Source organism: Sitophilus oryzae, unplaced genomic scaffold (assembly GCF_002938485.1).
Source record: "Sitophilus oryzae breed Bouriz unplaced genomic scaffold, Soryzae_2.0 scaffold_929_pilon_pilon, whole genome shotgun sequence".
In the NCBI taxonomy this organism is placed as follows: domain Eukaryota; kingdom Metazoa; phylum Arthropoda; class Insecta; order Coleoptera; family Curculionidae; genus Sitophilus; species Sitophilus oryzae.
The window spans coordinates 17,376-43,112 of record NW_022147560.1 but is presented as its reverse complement, the minus strand read 5'-3'; the positions used below and the strand labels follow the sequence as shown (position 1 = coordinate 43,112).

The following is a 25,737-nucleotide window of genomic DNA, read 5'->3' as shown; positions in this document are numbered from 1 at the left end:
AGTTTAACTTGATATAACGTCAGTTTAACAGAACGTCAACGGTTTCTTGTAGACGCATCTGTTTTAAAAAAGTGAAGTGTTCTCGAATAGTTGAATTTAAATATTTTAAATAGTTTTTTTCTTTATTCTTTGTATTTTTTTTTTGCTTCCGACGACGGAAAGAGATAGCTTTCCGAAACGTTAAGCATTTTTTTCTTTGTTAGGCAAATTTGTATTACTGTAAATATAACTTCTGACAAGCAGCGTCCGTTTAGGTTTAACGCCAGAAGTTTTTACAAAAAATAACTATTTTATTTTGTAGATTTTGTTGCAGTGCAGTGGCGAAATACCTATAAAGGATTTTTTGGAGAGATGAATCCGCCACATAGGTATAGACATTTTTAACGACATATTTATTGTTATTTCTGTAGGTCCAAACTGAAATACCTGGTTCGCCAATTTTTGTGATGAAATTGGCTAAAGGTGCTCGTCATTTAGAAGTTCAGCTTTTGGCAGATAATTATGGAAATGCAATTTCCCTATTTGGAAGGGATTGCTCTATTCAGCGGCGACATCAGAAAATTATTGAAGAAGCCCCAGCCTCAATTGCTAGCGCTGAAGTGTTTGAAGAAATGGAGAAAGTAATTATTCTTTTTTCTTTGCAAATTATTTTTTTAGCCACAATAATGTGGGTAGTTAGCTGAGGAAAATGGGAGTTCGTTATACAGGATGTGTCAAAAAGTTTGCTACAAATACGACCATGGCAGTTATCGCTTGACAAATATAATAATCATGTTTTCCCAATAATAAAACATAATTATTTTATTACACATGCTTTTTTCTACAGGAGATAGACGAAAACTAATATAGGTGTCGGAAGCTCAATTTTTATCAAAAACATGATGGTGAAAACCGCACGTCAATATCTGTTACCGTTTATGAGTTACGGGGTGTTTTTCAAAAATGTGCATTTTTAACAAATCGCTGTAACTTTTTTGCTCTGCATAATTTTGTATTCTTATGAAAACATTTCCAAAGCACCTTTTTACGTAGAATTTAATGGTTTAAGTATAATTTTTTTTTAAATTAATAATTTTAGAATTATCAACAGAAAATTTGATTTTTTATATGGGACATCCTGTATATTTTTAATTCCTTGAAAAGAATGTAAAATTACCTTTCCAAAAATATAACATACTTGATATTTTGCTCGATACCTCTTCGAGATATAGAGTTTTTAAAAATACGCCAACTTTGAATAAGTAGGCTTTGAACTGTGCCTGTTATAATGCAAAAAAATTGTAGCTGTGAGCAGCAATTAAAACGAAAATAATATTTGCAATGAGAGATTTAGAATTTTATAACAATTTAAACTATATTTGACAACATCAACACATTTAAACTATATCTAATAACAATACAAATTAATAGCAAACCGAGACATGAGATTTTGCTACAGGTGTTTGACATGTCGACCGTCTTCTGTTATGGACAGACGGGACAGTTTTTGAACATTTCTCGCGGAATTCATTAACTAAATATGAGTGAAAGATACCCTCGCATAACTGCTAAGTACTTCTAATTCTTGTCTAGATTATACAGGCAATTTAAAAGTAAGAACCTTTAATTCTTTCGCAAAGATAAAAATTCATATGCACTAAGTCCGGCGGCCTCGACGGCCAACGGCTGGGATCTTGGTTAACTAATCAATTATTCACGAAATTGGCTGCAAAAGTTAGCTGATAATTTCAGCGTTCTGAGGCGGTGCCTCGTCTTGCTGAAAAAATATGTTTTCGAGTTCCATTGGGGGCAGATCATCAGTAAGGGGTCCAAAGCCTACTAGTTAAAACTGGCGAACTTTTAAAAATTCTGTATTTCGAAAATGATTAAAACAAAATATCAAGTGTACTATATTTTTGGAAAGGTAATTTTAAGTTCTTTTCATTTAATTAAAAATATATAGTGCATCCCAAATAAAAAATCAATTTTTCTGTTGATAACTCTTAAATTATTAATTTTTAAAAAATTATACTTAAACCATTAAATTCTACGTAAAAAGGTGCTTTGGAAATGTTTTCATAAAAATAGAAAATTTTCCATAGCAAAAAAGTTACAGCAATTTGTTAAAAATGCACATTTTTGAAAAACACCCTTTTGTAACTGCGAAACGGTAACAGACATCGATGTGCGGTTTTCACCATCATGTTTTTAATAAAAATTGAACTCCAGACACCGATATTAGTTTTTGTCTATCTCCTATAGAAAAGGCTGTTTCCCTTTAAAAGCGTCGAATTTGACCCACCCTGTACATGCATTATTGGGCAATTTTATAATAACATATATACGAATTTGCTGCAAATTTTTGGCAGACCCTGAATGAAAATTTCTTATTATTTCTTGTGGTCATCATTTATATTATTTTCACAGATTTAATTTTAAAACATCTTTTAATATCTCTTCTAGATATGACCCTATGTAATTAATATTTTTTAGGCTGCTGTTCGTTTAGCCAAAATGGTTGGTTATGTTTCAGCCGGTACCGTAGAATATTTGTATGAAACATCTGGAGACTACTTCTTCTTGGAACTGAATCCTCGCTTACAAGTGGAGCATCCTTGTACGGAAATGGTGTCCGATGTTAACTTACCTGCAGCTCAACTGCAAGTTGCTATGGGTCTACCTTTACATTATATTAAAGATATTAGGTACCTATACCGTCCTGGCAACTGTTACTTTTGGGTCGGTATTTACATGTGTGGAAGTAAATCGCATAGGGATCTTATTAAGTCGGAGTGAGAGAAATGCGACGGTGTGCTGTTGCGGCGTTGCCGATACGCCTTTCAAGTAAAGTAAAATCACGATCGCAAACCGCTTATTCTTAAAATACTTTTTTTTCGAAAAGATAACTAGATAAAATAATTAGATATGTTTCTGAGCATCTGATATGGAATTATAAGGATATCGTTAAGGTGTCCATTTTTTTATAACGCGAAAACGTCTGGAATTGCGATAATTTAAAAACTCAACTTTTTAACACATAACCACGCCATAACTTAAGAACCACTTTAGATATTAAAACTTTTTTTTTATTTTGAGGATCGGATCTTTTACAATATGTTTAAATAAGAAAAAACCGATAAACTGGTTTTTTTCCATTCCATCCACCAAACCAAAAATTTTAAGCAACCCATCCATTTACTTTTAGTGCATAGCAACTTTCAGTTTTTGAAAAAAACTACAATTCAATAAATTACAACAAAATTTCTAATAGATTTCGAGATATCGATTTTTGAATTCAGAGTTCGAATAGCGCTACCACTGTCGAACACCACAGTTTTTCTAACTTGCACTTAACTCATGATGTACACCTTTCCCTAGAACTTACTTACTAGAAGTACTAACAGAGGTACACACTGATTGGGTCGACCGGTCGACTGCGACAAATCTGCTTATCCCCTTCCACGTCTCTTAGCAATGTGCACAGTTTGTCGGTTTATTTCATACGTTTGGCAACGTGTTTACTGTTCTCTCTTTGTTCAGTACATTATAAACGCCATTGTACTCTTTTTACATACGGAAATCTCGACCCAAGACTAACCTTTGCCAGCCCTTAGTATACATATACATATATGAACTACAAAAAAATATTTGACCTTAAATTTGTAAAAATTTTGATTTTTTAATAACTTTTTCAATATCAATTAAATAAGAGTTAAATTTTTATAGATTGTTGTATGGTGAATCTCCATGGGGCAAAACTGAAATTGATTTTGACCAACCTAGACATAAACCCCAACCGTGGGGTCATGTTATAGCAGCTAGAATAACATCTGAGAATCCTGACGAGGGTATATATTAAAAACCTATAAAACAAGGCATTTTTTTCAACATTACTTATTATTTTGTAGGTTTTAAACCAAGTTCTGGAACTGTACAAGAGCTAAACTTCCGTTCCTCGAAGAATGTGTGGGGTTACTTCTCTGTGGCTGCATCTGGAGGACTTCATGAGTTTGCCGATTCCCAATTTGGTCATTGTTTCTCGTGGGGTGAGAATCGAGAACAAGCTAGAGAAAACTTGGTTATAGCCTTAAAGGAACTAAGTATTAGAGGGGATTTTAGGTAAGTTTTAACAAAAATATCAGATATTTCAGGTTCTTACGCGTGATGTTATCGAGTGGCATATCTTTTAGGCATATTAGTCTAAGAGCTAGCAACGTTTCCGAGAAAGTATTTTAAGAAATCTGGCTCTTTGATATATCTTTTACAATGCTCTCTGGAACAGCATGCGGCCCATCTGGCTGCCGATACTCATTGCGTTCACTACTGCGCATCGGAAGAAGATCCTATATTTTTTTATGTAGTCCGTTAAATTATAGTATTGAATATAAATCGAACAAGTCTTCATAGCGTAACGCGTAGAATTTCCGACCACGAACCGAGGAGTACGAGACCGGATCAGAGCAAAAACTTTTTTATTTTATTTTCGTTTATATTCTGATAGTAAAGCAGTAAATATTTGTTTTTTTTTTAATCACCAGAATTATTTAATACTTTATTATCAGAATATAAACGAAAATAAAATAAAAAAGTTTTTGTCCTAACCCGGTCTCAAACTGACTCCTCGCTTGATAGGCGGAACCTCTACGCGCTGAGCCATGGAGACTCGCTCGGTTTATATTCAATACTAGAATTTAAAGGACTAATAAAAATATAGGATCTTCTTTCAATGCGCAGAAGGGAACGCAACGTTTACCGGCAGCCAGACGGGCCGCATGCTGTTCCAGAGAGCATAGTAAACAATATATTAAAGAGCCAGCTTTCTTAAAATACTTATTTTTCCGACGTTGCTAGCTCTCGTACTATATGTGGATAGAACTCATCTGTATATACAGGGTCGCTGTTATGTACGGAAACGGTCGATTATTAGGTAAAATATAGGAGGTACCGCAAAAAGTTAAATCCAAAAGTTATAGGATTTTTAAATATCTATTAGTGAGTAATAAATTTAAATATGCAGGGTCGGTCATAAAGTCGTGGCACATAAAAGTTTCATTTTTTTAAATAGAACCTCCTGTATATTATTGCATATTTCAATTCTTCCTCCAATCTAGCAAAAATCGAAATACATACAATGTACTTCAAATCAACCGTTTCCTAGTTATTGACTTTTAAAAATATCACTGAAAGAATTTGATTTACTTAATTTCGATATGTTTAGTTTCATTTAACGATGCCATTCTGCCGAAACTGTGATACTGTGGTAATGGGTTTTTAAATTCCTATTAGCTACTAGTAAATTTAAGCATACAGGGTCGGTCATAAAGTTGTGGCACATCAAACTTTATTTTTTTTTTATAAATGAAACCCCCTGTATATTATTGCATATTTCAATTCTTCCTTAAATTTTAAGCAATAAACCTTTATGTGCCACGACTTTATGACCGACCCTGTATACTTAAATTTATTACTCGGTACTAGATATTTAAAAATCCTATAACTTTTGTATTTAACCTTTTGCGGTACCTCCTATATTTTACCTAGTAATACACAATGTACATAAATTAAAGAATTAAAATGTTAAAACGAAAATTTTGTAATTTCCAGACTTGATATAATCTCATTTTATACATCTATAAATGCCAACTTGAGAACTAATGTCAAATATTATTAAGTATCACAGTTTCGGCAGAATGGTATCGTTAAATGAAACTGAATATATCGAAATTAATTAAATCAAATTGTTTAAGTGATATTTTCAAAAGTCAATAACTCGGAAACGGTTGGTTCGAGCTACATTCTGTGTATTTCGATTTTTGCTTAGAATTGTAGGAATAATTGAAATATGCAATAATATACAGGGGGTTGTATTTAAAAAATTAAACTTTTATATGCCACGACTTTATGACCGACCCTGTATACTTAAATTTATTACTCGCTACTAGATATTTAAAAATTCTATAACTTTTGTATTTAACCTTTTGCGGTACCTCCTATATTTTACCTAATAATCGACGGTTTCCATCCATTACAGCGACCCTGTATATACACTAGAGATAAACGTTAAATGTTTTAAAAACGTCCTTTTTTTTGGTTAGGAAATTAAGAAAAAATAACAGTTAAAAATGGATATTTATTAATAACTGAATAAATTATTTTTTTGTTATAGAACAACAGTTGAGTACCTCATCACGCTACTTGAAACAGCCGATTTTCAGCAGAATACGATTGATACAGCTTGGTTGGATATTTTAATTTCTGAAAAAGTGCAAGCCGAAAAACCTGATGTCATGCTTGCAGGTTATAATAACAAATAACTTATTGCATTGCTTATTATTAACTTTTTGTTTGTTTTTATGTGCTGCAGTTGTATGTGGTGCCTTGCATATCGCAGATAAATCAATTGAAACAGCCTTTCAGGAGTTTATTAGTTCTTTAGAAAAAGGACAAATTCAAGCATCTAACACACTGACTAATGTGGTTGATGTTGAATTGATAAATAACGGAAATAAATATAAAGTTCAAGTAACGAAAAGTGGACCAAATACATATTTCTTACAAGTAACTTATAAATATTTTATATGACCAACAAATGATATTAATCTATTATTTTTAGATGAATGGAAGTTTTAAGGAAATAGAAGTACATAGGTTAAGTGATGGAGGTATACTTCTTTCTATTGACGGTTCTTCTTTCACAACTTATATGAAAGAGGAAGTAGACAGGTAAATAGATGAAAAGAATATGAAAATTTGACATTACAATAATCTGTTTTTTTTTTCAGATATCGAATTGTTATTGGCAATCAGACTTGTGTTTTTGAAAAAGAAAACGACCCTACAATTTTAAGGTCTCCATCTGCTGGTAAATTGATTGGATTTTTAATTGAAGATGGTGGACATGTCTCAAAAGTAAGTTGTAATACTGAGCCATAGGTATACCAGGGTGATCCAGTATTTCGAAAACGCTCTAAAGAATGTTACCTGTTTCAAATTTTCCTTTCAGTCATGTTATGATGAATGAATATGATATGAATTCAAATTTTTACCACTGAAATTGTAATTTTTAAATTGGCTCTGTATATTTTCTGTTCTCGTACTTCAAGTAGATTTCGAGTCAAATTGTCGTTATGAACCGCATGTTACAATTTAAATAAACCGTATGCGAAAATGTCAAAAGTTGAAATATGATATGTCTTGCTATTCAGATTGTCATTTTCTATCCAATAAATTAAAAAAATACCGAGGGTGTCATTTAATTCAATGAAAAATTGTAAGTATTTCCGGTGAAACGGGAAGTGACAGGAAACAATTGAATACGTCAATCAATCCTAATTTATGTCATGTACTAACTAATATCAAATCTTTTTTTTATTTAAAAAAATAAAAAAGTTATAGGGGTGAGCCACTTTCGAGAAACACCCGATATGCAGGGTATATACCAGGTGGTTTTATTGAAGTTTATATTTTGATAAATAATTTTTACGTACAAAATTGCTGTTTATTCACATATTTGCTGTTTTACAATGATTATTTTCAAATGTCAATGTTCAAAAACAATGTTCTAAGTGCCAAAAAATCTGTTTATCATATTATATTTGTAAAATCTCCTAACATAATCAACAACATAACCAGCAACATAATATACACTTTCCGGCAATAGTGCGTCGGGCTGTAGCTCCTAGAATAAAAAACTTGGGAATTGTGTTTAAGTGCAACCCTAAATTATGTACTAGGATGTATTTCAGGAAAATATTTTAACTTCTATAGGGTGGCTTAAAAAAGTGTGAGTGGATCGGGATGATTTTTTTAAATGGAACACCCTGTATTTTATTGCATTTTTTGGCTTCCTTTCAGATCACTTTACATAATCCTAAAACATGAGTAAATATATTGCGATAATTTCAGAGATACAAATAAATAAAAATTACAAATTTTTCAGCTTTTCTTAAAAAAAATATTAAAAATACAAGGTTCATTTTTTAATTCTACATCTAATAAAAAATAATATACAAGGTGTTCCATTTAAAAAATCGAAGAAAAATTATTTTATATTTTTGAAAGTTTGGCGTAATATATTGAACATCCTGTATGATTAACGATTACCATATTTATAGCAAAGTAAGAACAAACCATCTAAAGTATATATCTAATATAGTTTTGATTTCAGAACAGTTCTTGTATTTTTAATATTTTTTTTAAGAAGAGGTGAAAAATATACATTTTTTATTTATTTATAAATATTTCTGAAATTATCGAAACATATTTACTCATATCTTAGGATTATGTAAAGTGATCTGAAAAGAAGCCAAAAATGTAATAATATACCGGGTGTTCCATTTAAAAAAATCATCCAGATCCACTCACACTTTTTTGAGCCACCCTATAGAAGTTAAAATATTATCCGCAAATACATCCTGGTACCATCCTGGTACATACTTTAGGTTTGCACTTAAACAAAATTCTCAAGTTTTTTTTATTCTAGGAGCTACAGATGCCCGACGCACTATTGCCAAACACTGTATAAAACCCTATCTGCCACGGCTATTAACTGTATCGAAAAAAAATCTCAACAAAGACACCGCCTTTCTTATACATTGGTTATGTAACAATAATATTGTTTATCTCCAAATATGCTCCAAATAATGATATTGGCACTTTTAAAACTTTGAATGTTTTGCTTTAAATCTGTAGATAATTTAATCTAAATATATTCATACTTCGAAAACCACTCCGTAGTAAATTTAATTATTAATTTTCCGTAGGGACAAACTTATGCTGAAATTGAAGTAATGAAAATGGTTATGACCCTTACAGCAAGCGAAGCTGGTATAATTACATACGCGAAACGACCCGGCGCTGTTTTAGATGCTGGATCTATCTTAGCAAATTTAGAATTAGATGATCCTAGTCTTGTCACAAAAGCTGTTTCATATAAAGGACCCTTCCCCGAAATGGATACATCACTTTCAGGCCTTCCAGAGAAATTAAACCATATCCATATTAACTATAAAATAATGCTAGAAAATACTTTAGCAGGATATTGTTTACCTGAACCCTATAATGCTCCTAGACTAAGAGAGGTATAATAAAAAAATATATTATTAATTCGAGAACTTTTATAAATATTCATATTTTTAAGGTGATAGAGAAATTTATGTCATCTTTACGCGATCCAAGCTTACCACTTCTTGAACTACAAGAAGTGATGGCGTCAATTTCAGGGCGTATTCCCATTGCTGTAGAAAAGAAAATTAGAAGGCTGATGACGCTGTATGAAAGAAATATAACGTCAGTTTTAGCACAATTTCCTAGTCAACAAATAGCGAGCATTATTGATAGTCATGCAGCATTATTTACTAAGAGAGCAGAGAGAGATGGATTCTTTTTAGCCACAGAAGGCATTGTTCAATTAGTACAGAAGTAATTAATTTTTATTTTAAATTAACTACAACGATACATGTTATTTTATTTTTATATAGGTATAGGAATGGAATAAGAGGTAGGATGAAGGCAGCTGTGCAGGACCTTTTAAAACAATATTATGACGTGGAAAGTCAATTTCAGCATGGTTCATACGATAAGTGTGTCTCACATTTAAGAGAAAAACACAAAGATGATATGAAAATCGTGTCTGCTACAATTTTTTCACATGCTCAGGTATATATTGATAAAACTATTACATACAAAATTATTATGTTACAAAAAAAATTCCCACTTGTTTCAAACTTTTTGAGACCCCTATGTCTATTAACTATTTGTTTGCTTGAGTAATAGCACGAGCGCTAGCAACGTCGGAAAAGCAAGTATTTTCAGACGTCTTGCTCTTTGATATATCTTTTACTATGCTCTCTAGAACAGCATGCGGCCCGTCTGGCTGCCGGTAAACGTTGCATTCCCTACTGCGCATTGACAGATCATATATTTTTATTAGTCCTTTAAATTCTAGTACTGAATATAAATCGAACATGTCTCCATAGCGCAGTGTGTAGAGTTTCCGACCACGAACCGAGGACTTAGAGTTCGCATCCGGGTCAGGGCAAAGGCATTTTTATTTTATTTTCGTTTATATTTTGATAGTAAAGTATGAAATATTTGTTTTTTTTTTGAATCACCAGAATTATTTAATACTTGACTATCAGAAAATAAACGAAAATAAAATAAAAAAGTCTTTCCCCTGACCCGGATTCGAAGTCTGAATCCTCGGTTCGTGGTCGGAAACTCTACGCACTGCGCTATGGAGACATGTTCGACTTATATTCAATACTAGTATTTATAGGACTAAATTAAAAAAAAATTATATATATGATCTTCTTCCGATGCGCAGTAGTGAACGCAACGGGTATCGGCAGCCAGACGGGCCGCATGCTGTTCCAAAAAGCATAGTAAAAGATATATCAAAGAGCCAGACGTCTTAAAATACTTTCTCGAAAACGTTGCTAGCTCTTAGACTATAAAATTGGTTGTATTATGGATGTTTTAGGTGGCAAAAAAGAATATTCTCATTACAATGTTGATTGATCATTTATGGTCCAATGAGCCAGGTTTAACTGATGAACTAGCTCCTGTTTTAACCGAGCTCACTTCTCTAAATAAAAGTGAACACTCCAAAGTAGCGTTGAGGTATTTTGTAGCAAAATTCAAATTGTAATTAAATCTCTAGGCAATACTTTTTGCAGAGCTCGTCAAGTTCTTATAGCGGCTCATCAACCAGCTTATGAGTTACGCCATAACCAAATGGAAAGCATTTTCTTATCGGCTGTGGATATGTATGGACACGAGTTCCATCCAGAAAATTTACAGAAATTGATTGTGTCGGAAACTTCTATTTATGATATTCTGCACGATTTCTTCTACCATACCAATAGGACGGTATCAAGTGCAGCTTTAGAGGTACCAAAGAATGAAATTTAGCCCGTGGTTACATTGGATGCGTGTCCGTACGTTTGGTCATACGTGTTCGGACGTACACGCAGCAAAAAACTAACAGATGGTATCTACGCAGGCGGTTACATTGCATCGGAGTTTGCGCGTCCGTGGACGTCAATTTCCGTTGGTCGGATGAAAACAAACTGGTTTGTTTTTTTAATACGTGCACGTCCGAGCGTTCGATTTTTTATATCTCTGGGCCCAATACATTCCCGAAAAATTTGAATATTTTTGAATACCAGGTTTATTTTTATTTTAGATATATTGATGTTGCTGGAAACATTGTAAAATATTCAAAAAATTTGACCGGTTGCTGTTTTAATTCACCAAATATTTTACGTATTATTTTTCTTCGCTTTTTCTTTCATATAAATCATTTACCTAACATTTTCTTCTGTTCATAAGTAGTTATTTTAACATTAAATCCTCAGACAGTATCAAAGTAGTGGCGTCCGTTTTGACAAACTCGACAAACAGGACACCATGAACGCGCATCTAATGTAACCACTAAAATAAAATAGTCGTGCGAGTAAATTCCGCCAGAGCACGCACGTTTAAAAAACGCCCGCTTCCAATGTAACCGCGGGCTTTTATTTTTTTTGCTGTATTTTACTTTATGTTCTAAATAGGTTTATGTAAGGCGGGCATATACAAGTTATGAAATACTTACTTTACAACATTTTGAGCTTAGTGGAGAAATCCCTGTGGTTCATTTTCAATTTGTGTTGCCATCAACTCATCCAAGTAGATTAGTTAAAATCAATAATTTTACGGAAAAAATTGAAATTGGTAAGCTCAAAAATTAAAATTACTTCTTTTGACTGTTAATAAGATTATTTTAGATGGCAGATATGTAGATCCTCCTACAATTATCGACACATTCCATAGAACAGGATGTATGGCAGCTTTTGAAAACTTTCAGCAGTTTGATCAATATTCTGATGAAATTCTGGATTTGATTGAAGATTTTGCTAATCCTGCTACTATTAGTTCCAGAGATTTAAATGCTGTTGAATCAGGTAAAATATTTTGAAAACTATAATATGCTTTTCTTAATATGTAATTGTTCTAGGTTCAGAATCAAGGAAAAATTCAACATCAATAAATGTTAGTTTATCACTAGATGGTCCGAGAGTGCAACAAAATGATGATAATGTTATATTGGAACCTCAACATATTTTACATGTTGGAATTAAAGATGATGGTAAGTTACGAAGAGTTCTCTTATACAGGGTGGTCCGAACTGTATTCCGGAAACTTCGGCAGCATATTCTACAGAAGAAAATAAGTAAAAAATGTATAAATGTATGTCCTAAAATGCTTAGTTTCGGAGATACAGGGTGTAGAGGTTTCATTTTTATTTCGATTTTTTCCAAATAATTTATGAAGTAACGTCAATATTTGGATGAAAATTGCTGTCTGGGAGTTTTTTGACATGAGAAATTTGATTTTCATATCAATATGACTCCTACTTGTAGAGGACGCCACCTACATACTACATATGTTTTAACTGGTTTAATGAGTAATATCTTTTCATCCATACCTGTATAAAACTACTGAGTAAAAAAATATACATTCACAATTTTTTTTAAATAAAAAATATCTCTTGTAAAAATCGCTACGAGTAATGGTTCTCGAGATATTTGGAATCGAAATTATCGATACCTGTCGTCATTGACATAAATTAAACATGTTGACTAAATATAATTGACTAAATAATTAGACTGAAATCATAAATTTGAAATCTTTTTGTGTCAAAAATTCAACAGAAACTATTCAATCATCATTTTTTCGCAGAAAAATTTATGATTAATTTAAACAAATAAAAATTTATTATTTCAGTCATGTATGTATGTATTGACTATTTCTATTCTAAATATCTTGAGAACGGTTGCTCGTAGCGATTTTTACCTAGAGACATTTTTTACGGAAAAAGTCATGGAAATGTATATTTTTTTAGTCAGTAGTTTTATACAGGTAGAGACGAAAAGTTTTTACTTTTCAAAACAGTCAAAACGCATGTGGCGCCCCCTATAAATAAGAGTCATTTTGACATCAAAATCAAATTTATCGTGTCACAAAACTTCCAGGCACCAATTTTCATCCAAATATTAACGTCACTTCAGAAATTATTTAGAAAAAATCGAAATAAAAATGAAAATTCTACACCCTGTATCTCCGAAACTAAGTATTTTAGGACATACATTTATACGGACTTTTTTTACTTATTTTTATCTGCAGAATATGCTGCCGAAGTTTCCGGAATACAGTTCGGTATACCACCCAATCCATAGAATTTTAACTTGAATAAGCATATAAAATTAAATTATGAATTTTGTGCAAGCACTGCGGGAATTTTGGGCACCTACATAAATACTTTTCTTAAACTCTGTTTGTTTAAACTATACCGTTTTAAACTACATATACCTACTCACTGTTTACAATTCTAGGAGATAAGGATGATGCTACAATGAGTAAAATGTTCGCCACTTTTTGTAAAAAGCACAAAGAAGAACTACTTACTAGAGGGATTAGAAGAATAACTTTCAGTGCACTTAAACATAAACAGTTCCCTAAATTCTTTACATACAGGTAAAAGAAAGTTGAAATAAAAACAACGTGGAAAATAAATTTATGCGTTTTACTTTTCAAAATATTTAGAGCCCGTGACGGTTTTAATGAGGACAAAATCTACCGCCACTTAGAACCCGCAGCTGCATTCCAATTAGAGTTAACGAGAATGAGATCTTATAATTTAGAAGCATTGCCGACGTCTAATCAGAAAATGCATCTTTACCTTGGTAAGTATGCCCAATTTTATTATAATTTCATTTTACTACAAAGTTCTTTAGGAAAAGCAAAAGTACCTCCAGGAAAGGAAGTGACAGATTATCGTTTCTTTATTAGAAGTATAATAAGACATTCCGACTTAATTACAAAAGAAGCGTCTTTTGAATACCTACAAAATGAAGGTAAACAATTTTTATACGTTTATATTTTTTACACATTAAAAAAAAATCTGTATATTTTTTAAGGTGAAAGAGTGCTTCTCGAAGCCATGGATGAACTAGAAGTAGCGTTTTCACATCCACAATCAAAGCGCACTGACTGCAATCATATATTCCTCAATTTTATACCTACTGTGATTATGGATCCCGCTAAAATTGAGGAAGCAGTTACTAACACTGTTCTAAGATACGGGCCTAGGTTATGGAAACTTAGAGTTCTACAAGCTGAAATTAAAGTCTTGATAAGGTAAATATATACTTCTTTACAAACCGTACTAGACAGAGGCGGCACGGACGATTTTTTCGTGAATCAAATTATAAGTGACTATTTGTCATACATTTAGTCTACAAAATTTTAATGCCTTTTTTAGGGTTCCGTACCCAAAGGGTAAAAACGGGAACCCTATTACTAAGACTTCGCTGTCCGTCCGTCCGTCCGTCTGTCACAAAGGTCTATCTTATGAACCGTTATAGCTAGACAGTTGAAATTTTTTCAGATAATGTATCTATGTTGCCGCTATAAGAACAAATACTAAAAACAGAATTAAATAAATGTTTATAAATTAAAAAGTACTTTCACTAAACATTATCTTTTAAGTAAGAATTTTACGTAGAATCTTTCAAGTCCTCGGTGGCCGCGTGGTTAAAGCGTTAGGACTTTACGCTGCTATGACGTTGGAGCCGTAGTAAGGCAGGTTCGAATCCTAGTCAACGCGACTTTTTTTTAATCGTTTTTTTTTTAATTTTACATAGTTTTACATATTTATTTTTACTTTTTACATATTTATTATTGATTAATACAATTTTTAGTAATGTGTTTCTTCATTTTTTTTAAATTACTTATACGCGCATTCAAAATTTCAGCTAAATTGGAAAAAAAGTTTATAATAATATAGTGTCTAATGTATAATTAATGAATGGTACGGAACCCTTCGTGCGCGAGTCCGACTCGCACTTGACCAATTTTTAAATTTTGCTTATGTGATATCTAATATCAGGGATAAATGTCTAAAAATCTGCAATATAAAATAAATTAAACTATTATAAATATTTTTAGGCCAGCTCCTAATGCCCCTACTACACCCATACGTTTATGTTTAGCAAATGATAGTGGCTATTACTTAGATATCAACATGTATACAGAAGTTACTGATGCAGAATCTGGAGAGATTAAATTTAAAGCTTATGGAAAGAAGCAGGGTCCCATGCACGGTTTACCTATTTCTACGCCATACTTAGCCAAAGATTACCTACAGCAAAAAAGGTTGGTATAATTAGATGGTGTAAACTTGTTATATTGTATTAAAAAATTGGAACGGTGCACCTCTACAACCTAAATTCAAATACATAGTTCTAAAAGCAATAGTTTATTTATTTTTTTATGAAGATTCCAGGCACAAAGTAATGGAACAACATATGTTTATGATTACCCTGAAATGTTCCGACAAATGGTTGATCTTCAATGGAAACAATATAGCCAGCAAGTTTCTGAAGACGTTGAAATTCCAGACAAACTTATGGACTTTGTTGAATTAGTTTTAGATGTAGAGACAGAAACCAGATTAATTGAGCAGAAAAGAGTTGCTGGTAAGTTGACAAAAGTATAGTCTGTGTACCAGAAAATATAAGACAGTGACAGTTGTTGTATGTTATTTTAATTCAAATTATCTGTTGTTAATTTTTGACTGTCCCCTCTTTTGTTGAACTGATTTCATTTGATATAAAAGAGAGAAAAAATAAATACATTATTTATGTTTAGGTGAAAACAATGTTGGAATGGTAGCTTGGAATCTAACATTATACACACCGGAATACCCTGATGGTAGAAATATCATTGTAATTGCCAACGATTTAACTTACAAAATTGGATCATTTGGACCAAGAGAAGATAAGGTAAAATAAATCTTTGATTGCCTACCATAACTAATATCACAAAAGAAATTATAATTGAAAACATTATTATAATTTCAACAAATATTAATTTACAGGTTTATGGATTAGCATCAGAACTGGCTAGACAACTTAAAATTCCCAGAATATACATTTCAGTAAATTCTGGTGCTAGGATAGGATTAGCTGAAGAAGTGAAGAATCTATATAAAATAGCTTGGATAGATAATAATGACGAAGAAAAAGGCTTCAAGTATTTGTATCTAACACCTGAAGATTATGCCAAGATTAGCCCTTTTAATTCTGTAAGTATAATGAGGTATACCCTTTAAATAAAAAGATTAAGGAAAGAGTATAATGCTACCCACGTATTTATGCATGGTGTGCGGAAAAGGGACTCTAGGGTGGGGATTTTTGACAGTTCTGTTTGACTTAAATTAACAGTGACACTATTGCGATTTATCGAAAACGACTGTAAAATAGTTGGTTGTGTAGCGTGCGGTAGATCTCGATCAAAAATCGAGTAAAATAATGGAATAACTTTTCGCTAGTAAGTGACCATATAATATACATACGTGTAGTAAACCGATCATTTATGAAATTCACTTATATTAACTAATTATATACAGGGTGGCGCACCTCATTCGCCTCGGTTGATTATACGAAAACGGAAAGATGTAGAAACAAAATATTTTATGGGTATATGTGGGGAGGTAATGTGCACAATTTAAAATTATTTTGAAATGTACAGGGTGTTTCAGAACTAAGATACATACCAAAGTTATATTTTTTCTTATGGAACACCTGGTATTTTATTTCATTTTTGGATTCTTGGACCCAAAAAAAGGTATTTATTATAAGGGTTAAATATGTTTAAAACTTTGGTTTTTGGGATATTTAAAGATATTTAAATTTGCATGCTACAATAAAATAGATTATTAACACCCTGTACATTACTTTTCAGAATTAGTTCTTGTGCTGAGTTTAAAGGTAGAGAAATAAATTTTACAGAAAAATGTTATTCCTTCCTTAAATGTATACAGGGGTATCAAAAATTGCTGGTCTATTTTAAATATTTACTTTACATAAAAACTTCGTTATTTCAAATGCAACACTATGTATTTTTTTAAATAAGTCGAAGCAGATTTAAATGCTCTTTCAAACTATATTAGGGTTTCCTATACCTATCTGGCTCAGATTTTGAATAAAAATGGATTTTTCAATAAAATTGTAATCAAGATGGCTAGTGTTGTCATGGAAAGTTTCTAGTGACAGTTAGTAGCTATTTTCAAAATCGGAATTAGTTATGGACTTATTTAAATTTATACCAGTTTACTTTTATTTAATTTACCTACAGTAGTTTAATAAATAATATTTATTAAATATTTGTATATTATTCCATCAAGAAAAACGAAGAAGTAGTTCTTTGAATTATTTTACCATGACTTGTAGATATATGGATTTTCTATAAAACAGCCAATTCGGCAAATTCATTTTATTCACTTCCAACGACAGGTTTCTGCCTAATCTAATAAGTTTTTTATAAACCACACTACCATCTCTGCGAAATAGGACAAGAAGTTTTTCAAAGAAACGCTTATCAGAAATATTCCTATTTGGATATCTTTGAGCATAAACCCTTGAACAATTTTCCTCACAAAATAATATCACTAGTAACATATCTATTCGTTCCGCCAGCAGATACTGCTTTATTTTTCTTGATAAAATAATGAATACTTAGTTATTAAACTATTGTAGGTAAATTTAAGTAAACTGTTATAAATTATAAATAATAATATCCATAAACTAATGTCGACTTTGAAAATAGTTACTAACTGTCACTAGAAAATTGCCATGGCGACACCAGCCATCTTGATTGCAATTTTATTTAAAAATCGCTTTTTATTCAAAATCTGAGCTAGATAGGTATAGGAAACCCTAATATAGTTTGAAAGAGCATTTGAATCTGCTTCGATTTATCCAAAAAAATACAGGGCGTTGCATTTGAAATAACGAAGTTTTTTTATTCTTTATTATTATTTTATATTAAAATATGTCCTTAAAATAGATCAGCAACTTTTGATAGCCCTGTATAAATTTAAGGAACCAATACCATTTTTCAGTAAAGTTTATTTCTCTACCTTTAAACTCGTAAAAAGTAATGTACAGGGTGTTAATAGTCTATTCTATTGTAACATGCAAATTTAAATATGTTTATATATCTCAAAAACTAAAGATTTTAAACATTTAACCCTTATAATAAATGCCTTTTTTTGGGCCCAAGAATCCAAAAATGAAATAAAATACTGGGTGTTCCATAAGAAAAAAATATAACTTTGGTATGGATCTTAGTTCTGAAACACCCTGTATATTTCAAAATAATTTTAAATTATGCACATTGTCTCCCCACATATACCCATAAAATATTTTGTTTCTACATCTTTCCGTTTTCGTATAATCAACCGAGGCGAATGAGGTGCGCCACCCTGTATATTTTCTTGCATTTTTGCTTTTATTTACTACTTGTCAAAGATTAGATGTCAAAGAATTTATATACGTTAATTTGATTTACCTGCTTCAGTAGCGTATCGGATGTTTGTGTTAATAAATAATTATTATAACTTATCTATTTTTATTAGAATTATATATTTTTGTAACAATTTTAATAACTACCAACATTTATTCACAACGTAAAATAAAACAACATATTATTGAGTCTACCCCACATCTACCCTACATCATAAGTTTACACTTTTTAAATAAAATTAGAACGGCACTGATAAACCGGAATTTAAGTCGGCCATATTTGAGTCCCATCGCGGTGGATCTAAGATTTTTGACATGCTCCTTCCTTAATCTTTTTATTCAAAAGATATACCAACAACAAATTTTATAACTCTTTCTTAAATAGGTAAGATCTGAGTTAATAGATGATGAGGGAGAATCTCGTTACAAAATCACAGATATTATTGGTAAAGAAGATGGATTAGGCGTCGAAAATTTGAAGTATGCGGGTATGATTGCAGGTAAGTTTCAATTATTCGTTATTTTAAGAAATAAACATGTATAACAATGTTATTTTAGGTGAAACATCAACCGCATATGACGAAATTGTCACTATTTCTATGGTTAGCTGTAGAGCGATTGGTATTGGCTCATATCTAGTTAGGTTGGGTCAGAGATTAATTCAAATTGAAAACTCCTATATAGTTCTGACAGGGTAAATAACATTTCCATAAATCTATAAATATATAAGGTGTTCTAGAATATATATTTTCGACAGGCAACATAAAAAATAGCTATCACTTTCATTATATTCTTTCACGGAATAGATCATATAGTTCGTAATCTTCTACAACAACGAAGACTGACTCCTTGTATAATGATAGTACAATACTAGTTCTTCTCATATAACATTTTTCAATATAAGGCGTCAAAGAATTCAAAAATTATATTTTTAAAGTTGGTATAGGCTTGGTGCGTTTCAACTGGTTTTTTTAAATTCCGGCAGCAGCGCTCGGTACGGCAGAAATCAGAACTGTCCGAACACCTTATTTCACGCGGTCCTAGTTACCGTTCATGTTGATCGCATTGAAATAATATTGAATCATGGCTATGTCATAATAAACTACTCAAAACAATTATCAAGCCTATAGTCGATACAACCACAGATTAGGTATACTATATGTATACAGATAAAAATCTTATCCCTAATTCGTGGTACGAAAATAGTTTTTTATGACGATGAGCAAACGAGTAAAATTTCCTGTATGCAAAAATAAACTTAGGTAAAATAACAATAAACAGCTTAACAGAAAGATATCGGTAAACCGAATAGCGTGCATGGACGTTAATAAGGCCAGATGTTATTTCCTTTACGTGAGGTGGTATTAACTCTCTTCATTTATACTTATCGGATCGGAAAGAATTCTGTTCGCGTCGCGTCCGCTATTTAAATTTAACCTAACTTTGAATTTAAAACTTTGAAATTGTTTTGTTTACTAGGTATTTTAAAACTAAAGGGCTAAAGTGCTTATTTCCAGTGCTTTATTGTTCAACGTCTGTCAGTGGGTTTAGGGCAACAAATTCTCTTAGAAGGGCTAAGTCGTCATCTGCTATAAACCTAAGCCTCTTTATAGGTTCTTTAATATTGGAAGAGGTGGGATCCATATTTTGGGCCATATTTATTTAATTAAAACTAATCCCAGCTCCTTAAATATCAAATTACCTAATAAAACTAAAGTAATAATTCAAAACAATTCAAACATAACCTAAAATAAAAGATCTCGCCGGCCGGCCCCGGTTGTCAAATACCCGCACATGCCCATTTAAGCAATTTTTAAACGTTATTTAGAAATAGCGCTTGGTGTAATTCAAAGACAGTTAACCTTACCCTTCTTGGGTGTAATTGATCCCCAAATTACGTCAGGCGGTAACGTTATTAGCGGGCGTTGCGTTAAAAATTGACTTGCGCATATCGTAACATATATCGTAACTGTCAAAATAAGGTACGCGTAAATACTGCATGACGCTATTCGGTTTTCCCATATCTTTCTAATAACTGGGCCGGTCAGGCGCTGTGCACAATTTTAGAGGCGTGCTATGTGCGCAAACTAGTAACCTAACTAGTGCCCGATTCCGAAAATTGGAACCACGAAAAACAAGAAAGAAAAAACAAAGTTTACAATCTGTATAATCTGTGATACAACGATCGTTCAACAATACTACATCATTATTTATCTCATATCCCCTTTCGGATGTGTCTGAAATCAGCTCATATTGTTTAGAAAATTTCAAAATTTATTAAGGAAGAGCTATGTGAAATAACTACTTTAATATTGTCGTAGAAACACTAATTTTATTTGAATTTTATAGGTATAGTGCTTTAAATAAACTTCTCGGTAGAGAAGTGTATGCTTCGAATAACCAACTAGGTGGAATTCAAATTATGTATAACAATGGAATCTCGCATAAAACTGAACAGTCTGATTTAGGTATCCAATTAATTTATTATTAATTAACTGTATTGAATATTATGAACCGATATTATTTTAGATGGTATATACACAATTTTGAGATGGCTTTCATATGTTCCTAAAGATAAAATGTCTCCACTGCCAATAATTAAGTCATCTGATCCCATCAATAGAAATATAGATTATGTACCTACGAAAACGCCGTACGATCCTAGGTATGTATTAAAATTATTCCTTATAAAAATACGTTTAAAATAAACCTTGTAAAATAATGTTGAAACACATATATTTGTCACATACTGACAAACATGGTCCTCATAATGTGTATATTTAGAAAAATTCTAAATATTAAATAATTTTTAATATTTGAGATGGATGCTGGCTGGACGCGAAAATCCCAACGACCCAACCGTATGGGAATCGGGCTTTTTCGACAGGGGATCATGGGATGAAATTCTAAGACCTTGGGCTCAAACTGTAGTAACAGGAAGAGCAAAATTAGGTAAGTAAAAATCCAACATCCATTTTTATAAACAGTTAGGAAATTAAAGTCAATATTAATAAGTTCAAAAACAAAATACATACTAAGGGCTGGCACAGGTTAGTCTTGAGTCGAGATTTCCGTATGTAAGAAGAGTACAATGCGTTTATAATCTTTGAATAAGAAGACTAAGGAAGGAGCATAATGCTATCCATGTATTCATGCATGGAGGGCGGAAAAAGCACTCTAGGGTGGGGATCCTTGACAGTTCTGTTTAACGATTCATTTGACACATTTGAATTTGATTTGAAATTTTGTGGATTTGTCAGTCTTTACGGAGCTTATTTTATGTTATTTATTATTTATTCTACTACTGATAGTTGTATAAAGGTAGCAAATCTAGATGGAAATTGTGGCAGAACTTATATTAATAGTGACACTATCGCGATTTATCGCAAAAGACTCTAAAATAGTTGGTTGTGTAGCGTGCGGTAGATCTCGGCAAAAATTGAGTGAAATAATGGAACAACTTTTCGCTAGTAAGTGACTATATAATATACAGACGTGTAGTAAACCGATCATTTATGAAATTCACTTAAATTAACTAAATTATATTTTTCGTGCATTTTAGCTTTTATTTATTACTTGTCAAAGATTAGATGTCAAAGAATTTAGATACGTTAATTTGACTTACCTGCTTCAGTAGCGTATCGGATGTTTGTGTTAATACATACTTATTATAACTTATCTATTTTTATTAGAATTATGTATTTTTATAACAATTTTAATAACTCCCAACATTTATTCACAACGTAAAATAAAACAACAAATTTATTGAGTATACCCCACGTCTACCCGACATCATAGTTTTACATTTTTTAAATAAAATTAGAACGACACTGATAAACCGGAATTTAAGTCGGCCATATTTGAGGCCCATCGCGGTGTACCTAAGATTTTTGATATGCTCCTTCCTTATTCTTCTTATTCAAAGTTTATAATGTACTGAACAAAGAGGAAACAGTAAACATGTTGCCAAACATATGAAATAAACCGAGAAACTGTGCACATTGCTAAGAGACGTGGCAGGGGATATAGCAGATGTGTCGCTATCGGACCGGTTGACCCAATCAGTACGTCAGTACTTAAAGTTCTAGGGAAAGGTGTACATCATGCGTTCAGCTTCACGATTTAATTACGTCTCGTGATACTTTATTTGTTTCTTTATTAACGAGTCGTTGTAATTTTCCCTATAGCTTGAAAGTTTTAAGTGCAAGTTGGAAACACTTGCATTTTTGGTAAAAATAAGCGGAATTGAGTTGGTGTTCGATAGTGGTCGCGCTATTAAAACTCTGAATTCGAAAATCGATATCTCGAAATCTATTAGAAATGATTGATTGTAGTTTTTCAAAAACTTTCTTCGCAGACAGTACGCAAAAATCTTTATAAATAAAAAAGTTACACGATTGCTGAAAACTACTATGCACTAAAAGTAAATGGATGGGTTGTTTAAATTTTAGAATGCAAACAAAAAACTTATATATAATATCTAAAGTAGTTCTTAAGTTATGGCGTGTTATGTGTAAAAAAGTTGAGTTTTTAAATTATCGCGATTACTGACGTTTTTTTTATTTAGTTACCTTTTCGAAAAAAAGTTTTAAAGATAAGCGGTTTGCGATCGTAATTTTACTTGATAGCGAAAGGCGTACCGGCAACAAAGCAACAGCACACCGTCGCATTTCTCTTACTCCGACTTAATAAGATCCCTTATGCGATTTACTTCCACACATGTAAATACCGACCCAAAAGTAACAGTTGCCAGCACGGTCTACAGTTTTAAAATTAGCAAATATGAAATAAATAATTATTCTGATTAAATATATTATAAATCTTTTGTATTTTATATACAAGTATAAAATATTTTTCTTATATGTTGCCAGATTTACTCGTAGCGATATGAGTAGAGCCTGATAACACTGCATGACTAAAAATATTTTATACAGACGGCTAATACGTTTATATAAGCAAACAAAATTTCAGATTTTTACCATAAGTAATTCTCAGCAAATAGAACATTTATCATTAATACCTTTCAAAATAATATTAACAAATTTCAATTTTTCAGGTGGCATACCTGTAGGTGTAATTGCTGTTGAAACTAGGACAGTTGAATTAAATTTACCGGCTGATCCAGCAAATCTTGATTCGGAAGCCAAAACAGTGTCACAAGCTGGTCAAGGTATCCTATTTCATAACATTACTATTATTCACTAGTCCTTCAGTCTAAATTAGTTTGAAGTATTAAATTATACAGGGTGGTCCGAAGTCCGAACTGTATTCCGGAAACTTCGGCAGCATGTTCTATACAAGCGTTTACTATATAAGTAAAAAAGTTTGTGTAAATGTATGTCCTAAAATGCATAGTTTCGGAGATACATGGTGTAGAAGTTTCATTTTTACTTCGATTTTTTCCCAATAATTTCTGAAGTAACGTCAATATTTGGATGAAAACTGGTTTCTGGGAATTTTTTGACATGAGAAATTTGATTTTGATGGCAATATGACTCCTACTTGTAGAGGGCGCAATCTACGTATTTTTTAATACGCTCCATTAGTGTGACGTCATGTAGCAGAAGGTCAGTGTCGCAAAATCCAAACAAAGCAAAAATATAATGGGATAATCTAATTTTTCTTAATTTCTTATTATATTACTCTGTTCAAAAGATATTTGTATCTTTCTGAGTAAGTATATAAGCGTTTACTATAGGTATAATTACATAAAAGGATACATATAGGGATAAGTAATATGAGGTTATGTTAAAACAATAAATAACACGAATTTCCATAGTATTATAGAATTTATTAACTATAAAGTGCACTGGTATGGTTCAAAATTAAATGTACTTACTTGGAAAAATACAATTATCCTTAAGAAAACAGTAATATAATAATAAACGAGAAAAAAAAACGGGTTAATTCATGCTTTGTTTAGATTTTGCGACACTGACCTTCCGCAATATGACGTCACCACTAATGGAGCGTATTGGTTTGAAGAGTAACAACTTTTCGTCCATACCTGTATAAAACTACTGAGTCAAAAAAATATACATTTACGACGTTTTTTACGTAAAAAATGTCCTTTGGTAAAAATCGCTACGAGTAATAGTTTTTGATATATTTGGAATCGAAATTATCATTACCGGTCGTCATTGACATAAATTAAACATGTTGACTATACTGTTATTAGACTGAAATCATAAATTTGAAATTTTTTTGTGCCAAAAAAAATAAAAGTTTACAAATTTATAATTTTCATTTGCATGTCAATAATGACATGTATTGACTATTTTCATTCTAAATATCTTGAGAACGGTTGCTCGTAGCGATTTTTACTAGACATTTTTTATGTAAAAAAATCACGGAAATGTATATTTTTTCACCTAGTAGTTTTATACAGATACGGACGAAAAGTTATTACTCCTCAAAACAGTTAAAATACATGTAGGTGGCGCCCCCTACAAATAGGAGTCATATGACATCAGAATAAATTGCTCATGTCAAAAAACTACAGATACCAATTTTCACCTAAATATTGACGTTAATTTATTTTAAAAATTATTTGGAAAAAATCGAAATAGAAATGAAACTTCTACACCCTGTATCTCCGAAACTAAGCATTTTAGGACATACATTTATACGAACTTTTTTACTTATTTTGATCTGCAGAATATGCTGCCGAAGTTTCCGGAATACAGTTAGAACCACCCTGTATAATACTAGAGTAATAATCTTATTCTAAAAATATCCTACTTTAAATTTATAGTATGGTTTCCTGATTCTGCTTACAAAACTGCTCAAGCTATCCAAGACTTTTCTAGAGAAGATCTGCCATTATTCATTTTTGCCAATTGGAGAGGTTTTAGTGGAGGAATGAAAGGTAATGTTTGACCATAACATATTTCAGCAGTATAGGTACAATATTTTGTTCTTATAGATATGTATGAAGAAATCATGAAATTTGGTGCCTATATTGTTGATGGACTGAGAAGATATACACAACCTATTATTGTATATATTCCCCCTAATGGCGAACTGAGAGGAGGAGCATGGGCTGTAGTAGATCCCACAATTAATTCTAGGTTAATATTTTATACAGTTGAAGAATTAAAATGAATTCCTTATTACTTTATATAAATATATAAATATTTTTTGTAGATATATGGAGATGTATGCAGACCCCATAGCTAGAGGTGGTGTTCTTGAACCAGAAGGTATTGTGGAGGTTAAGTACAAAAAGAAGGATTTACTTAAAACGATGCACAGATTAGACCCAGTGTTGAAAGATCTGGGAGAACAAATTAAGAAGTTCCAAGATGCACAGCCCGTCAGAGAAAGGTACAATTACACCTATAAATTGTTATATATACAGGGTGTCTTAAATAAGTGCGAATATTTTCAGGGCTGGTAGATCTCGACA

The 25,737-nt window shown here is 31.9% G+C and overlaps 1 protein-coding gene across 3 annotated transcripts in view; it reads left to right on the top strand.

Moving 5' to 3' along the window:
- Window positions 1-25,737, top strand: part of LOC115890825 (acetyl-CoA carboxylase) — an 87,681-nt gene that overhangs the window by 57,344 nt on the left and 4,600 nt on the right. For all 3 annotated transcript variants that reach the window (XM_030911171.1, XM_030911173.1, XM_030911172.1), the window contains 33 exons: window positions 411-620; window positions 2,473-2,684; window positions 3,706-3,827; window positions 3,888-4,098; window positions 6,146-6,276; window positions 6,344-6,537; window positions 6,593-6,702; window positions 6,762-6,888; window positions 8,742-9,059; window positions 9,119-9,399; window positions 9,459-9,636; window positions 10,460-10,599; window positions 10,656-10,869; window positions 11,535-11,694; window positions 11,748-11,924; window positions 11,978-12,109; window positions 13,356-13,497; window positions 13,567-13,706; window positions 13,758-13,877; window positions 13,941-14,160; window positions 14,971-15,177; window positions 15,301-15,500; window positions 15,673-15,806; window positions 15,902-16,108; window positions 18,715-18,829; window positions 18,888-19,023; window positions 20,679-20,797; window positions 20,859-20,994; window positions 21,151-21,281; window positions 23,386-23,499; window positions 25,084-25,197; window positions 25,255-25,399; window positions 25,476-25,655. In XM_030911171.1, coding sequence (XP_030767031.1) covers window positions 411-620; window positions 2,473-2,684; window positions 3,706-3,827; window positions 3,888-4,098; window positions 6,146-6,276; window positions 6,344-6,537; window positions 6,593-6,702; window positions 6,762-6,888; window positions 8,742-9,059; window positions 9,119-9,399; window positions 9,459-9,636; window positions 10,460-10,599; window positions 10,656-10,869; window positions 11,535-11,694; window positions 11,748-11,924; window positions 11,978-12,109; window positions 13,356-13,497; window positions 13,567-13,706; window positions 13,758-13,877; window positions 13,941-14,160; window positions 14,971-15,177; window positions 15,301-15,500; window positions 15,673-15,806; window positions 15,902-16,108; window positions 18,715-18,829; window positions 18,888-19,023; window positions 20,679-20,797; window positions 20,859-20,994; window positions 21,151-21,281; window positions 23,386-23,499; window positions 25,084-25,197; window positions 25,255-25,399; window positions 25,476-25,655 — 5,477 coding nt within the window. The remainder of the gene's footprint in view (window positions 1-410; window positions 621-2,472; window positions 2,685-3,705; window positions 3,828-3,887; window positions 4,099-6,145; window positions 6,277-6,343; window positions 6,538-6,592; window positions 6,703-6,761; window positions 6,889-8,741; window positions 9,060-9,118; window positions 9,400-9,458; window positions 9,637-10,459; window positions 10,600-10,655; window positions 10,870-11,534; window positions 11,695-11,747; window positions 11,925-11,977; window positions 12,110-13,355; window positions 13,498-13,566; window positions 13,707-13,757; window positions 13,878-13,940; window positions 14,161-14,970; window positions 15,178-15,300; window positions 15,501-15,672; window positions 15,807-15,901; window positions 16,109-18,714; window positions 18,830-18,887; window positions 19,024-20,678; window positions 20,798-20,858; window positions 20,995-21,150; window positions 21,282-23,385; window positions 23,500-25,083; window positions 25,198-25,254; window positions 25,400-25,475; window positions 25,656-25,737) is intronic.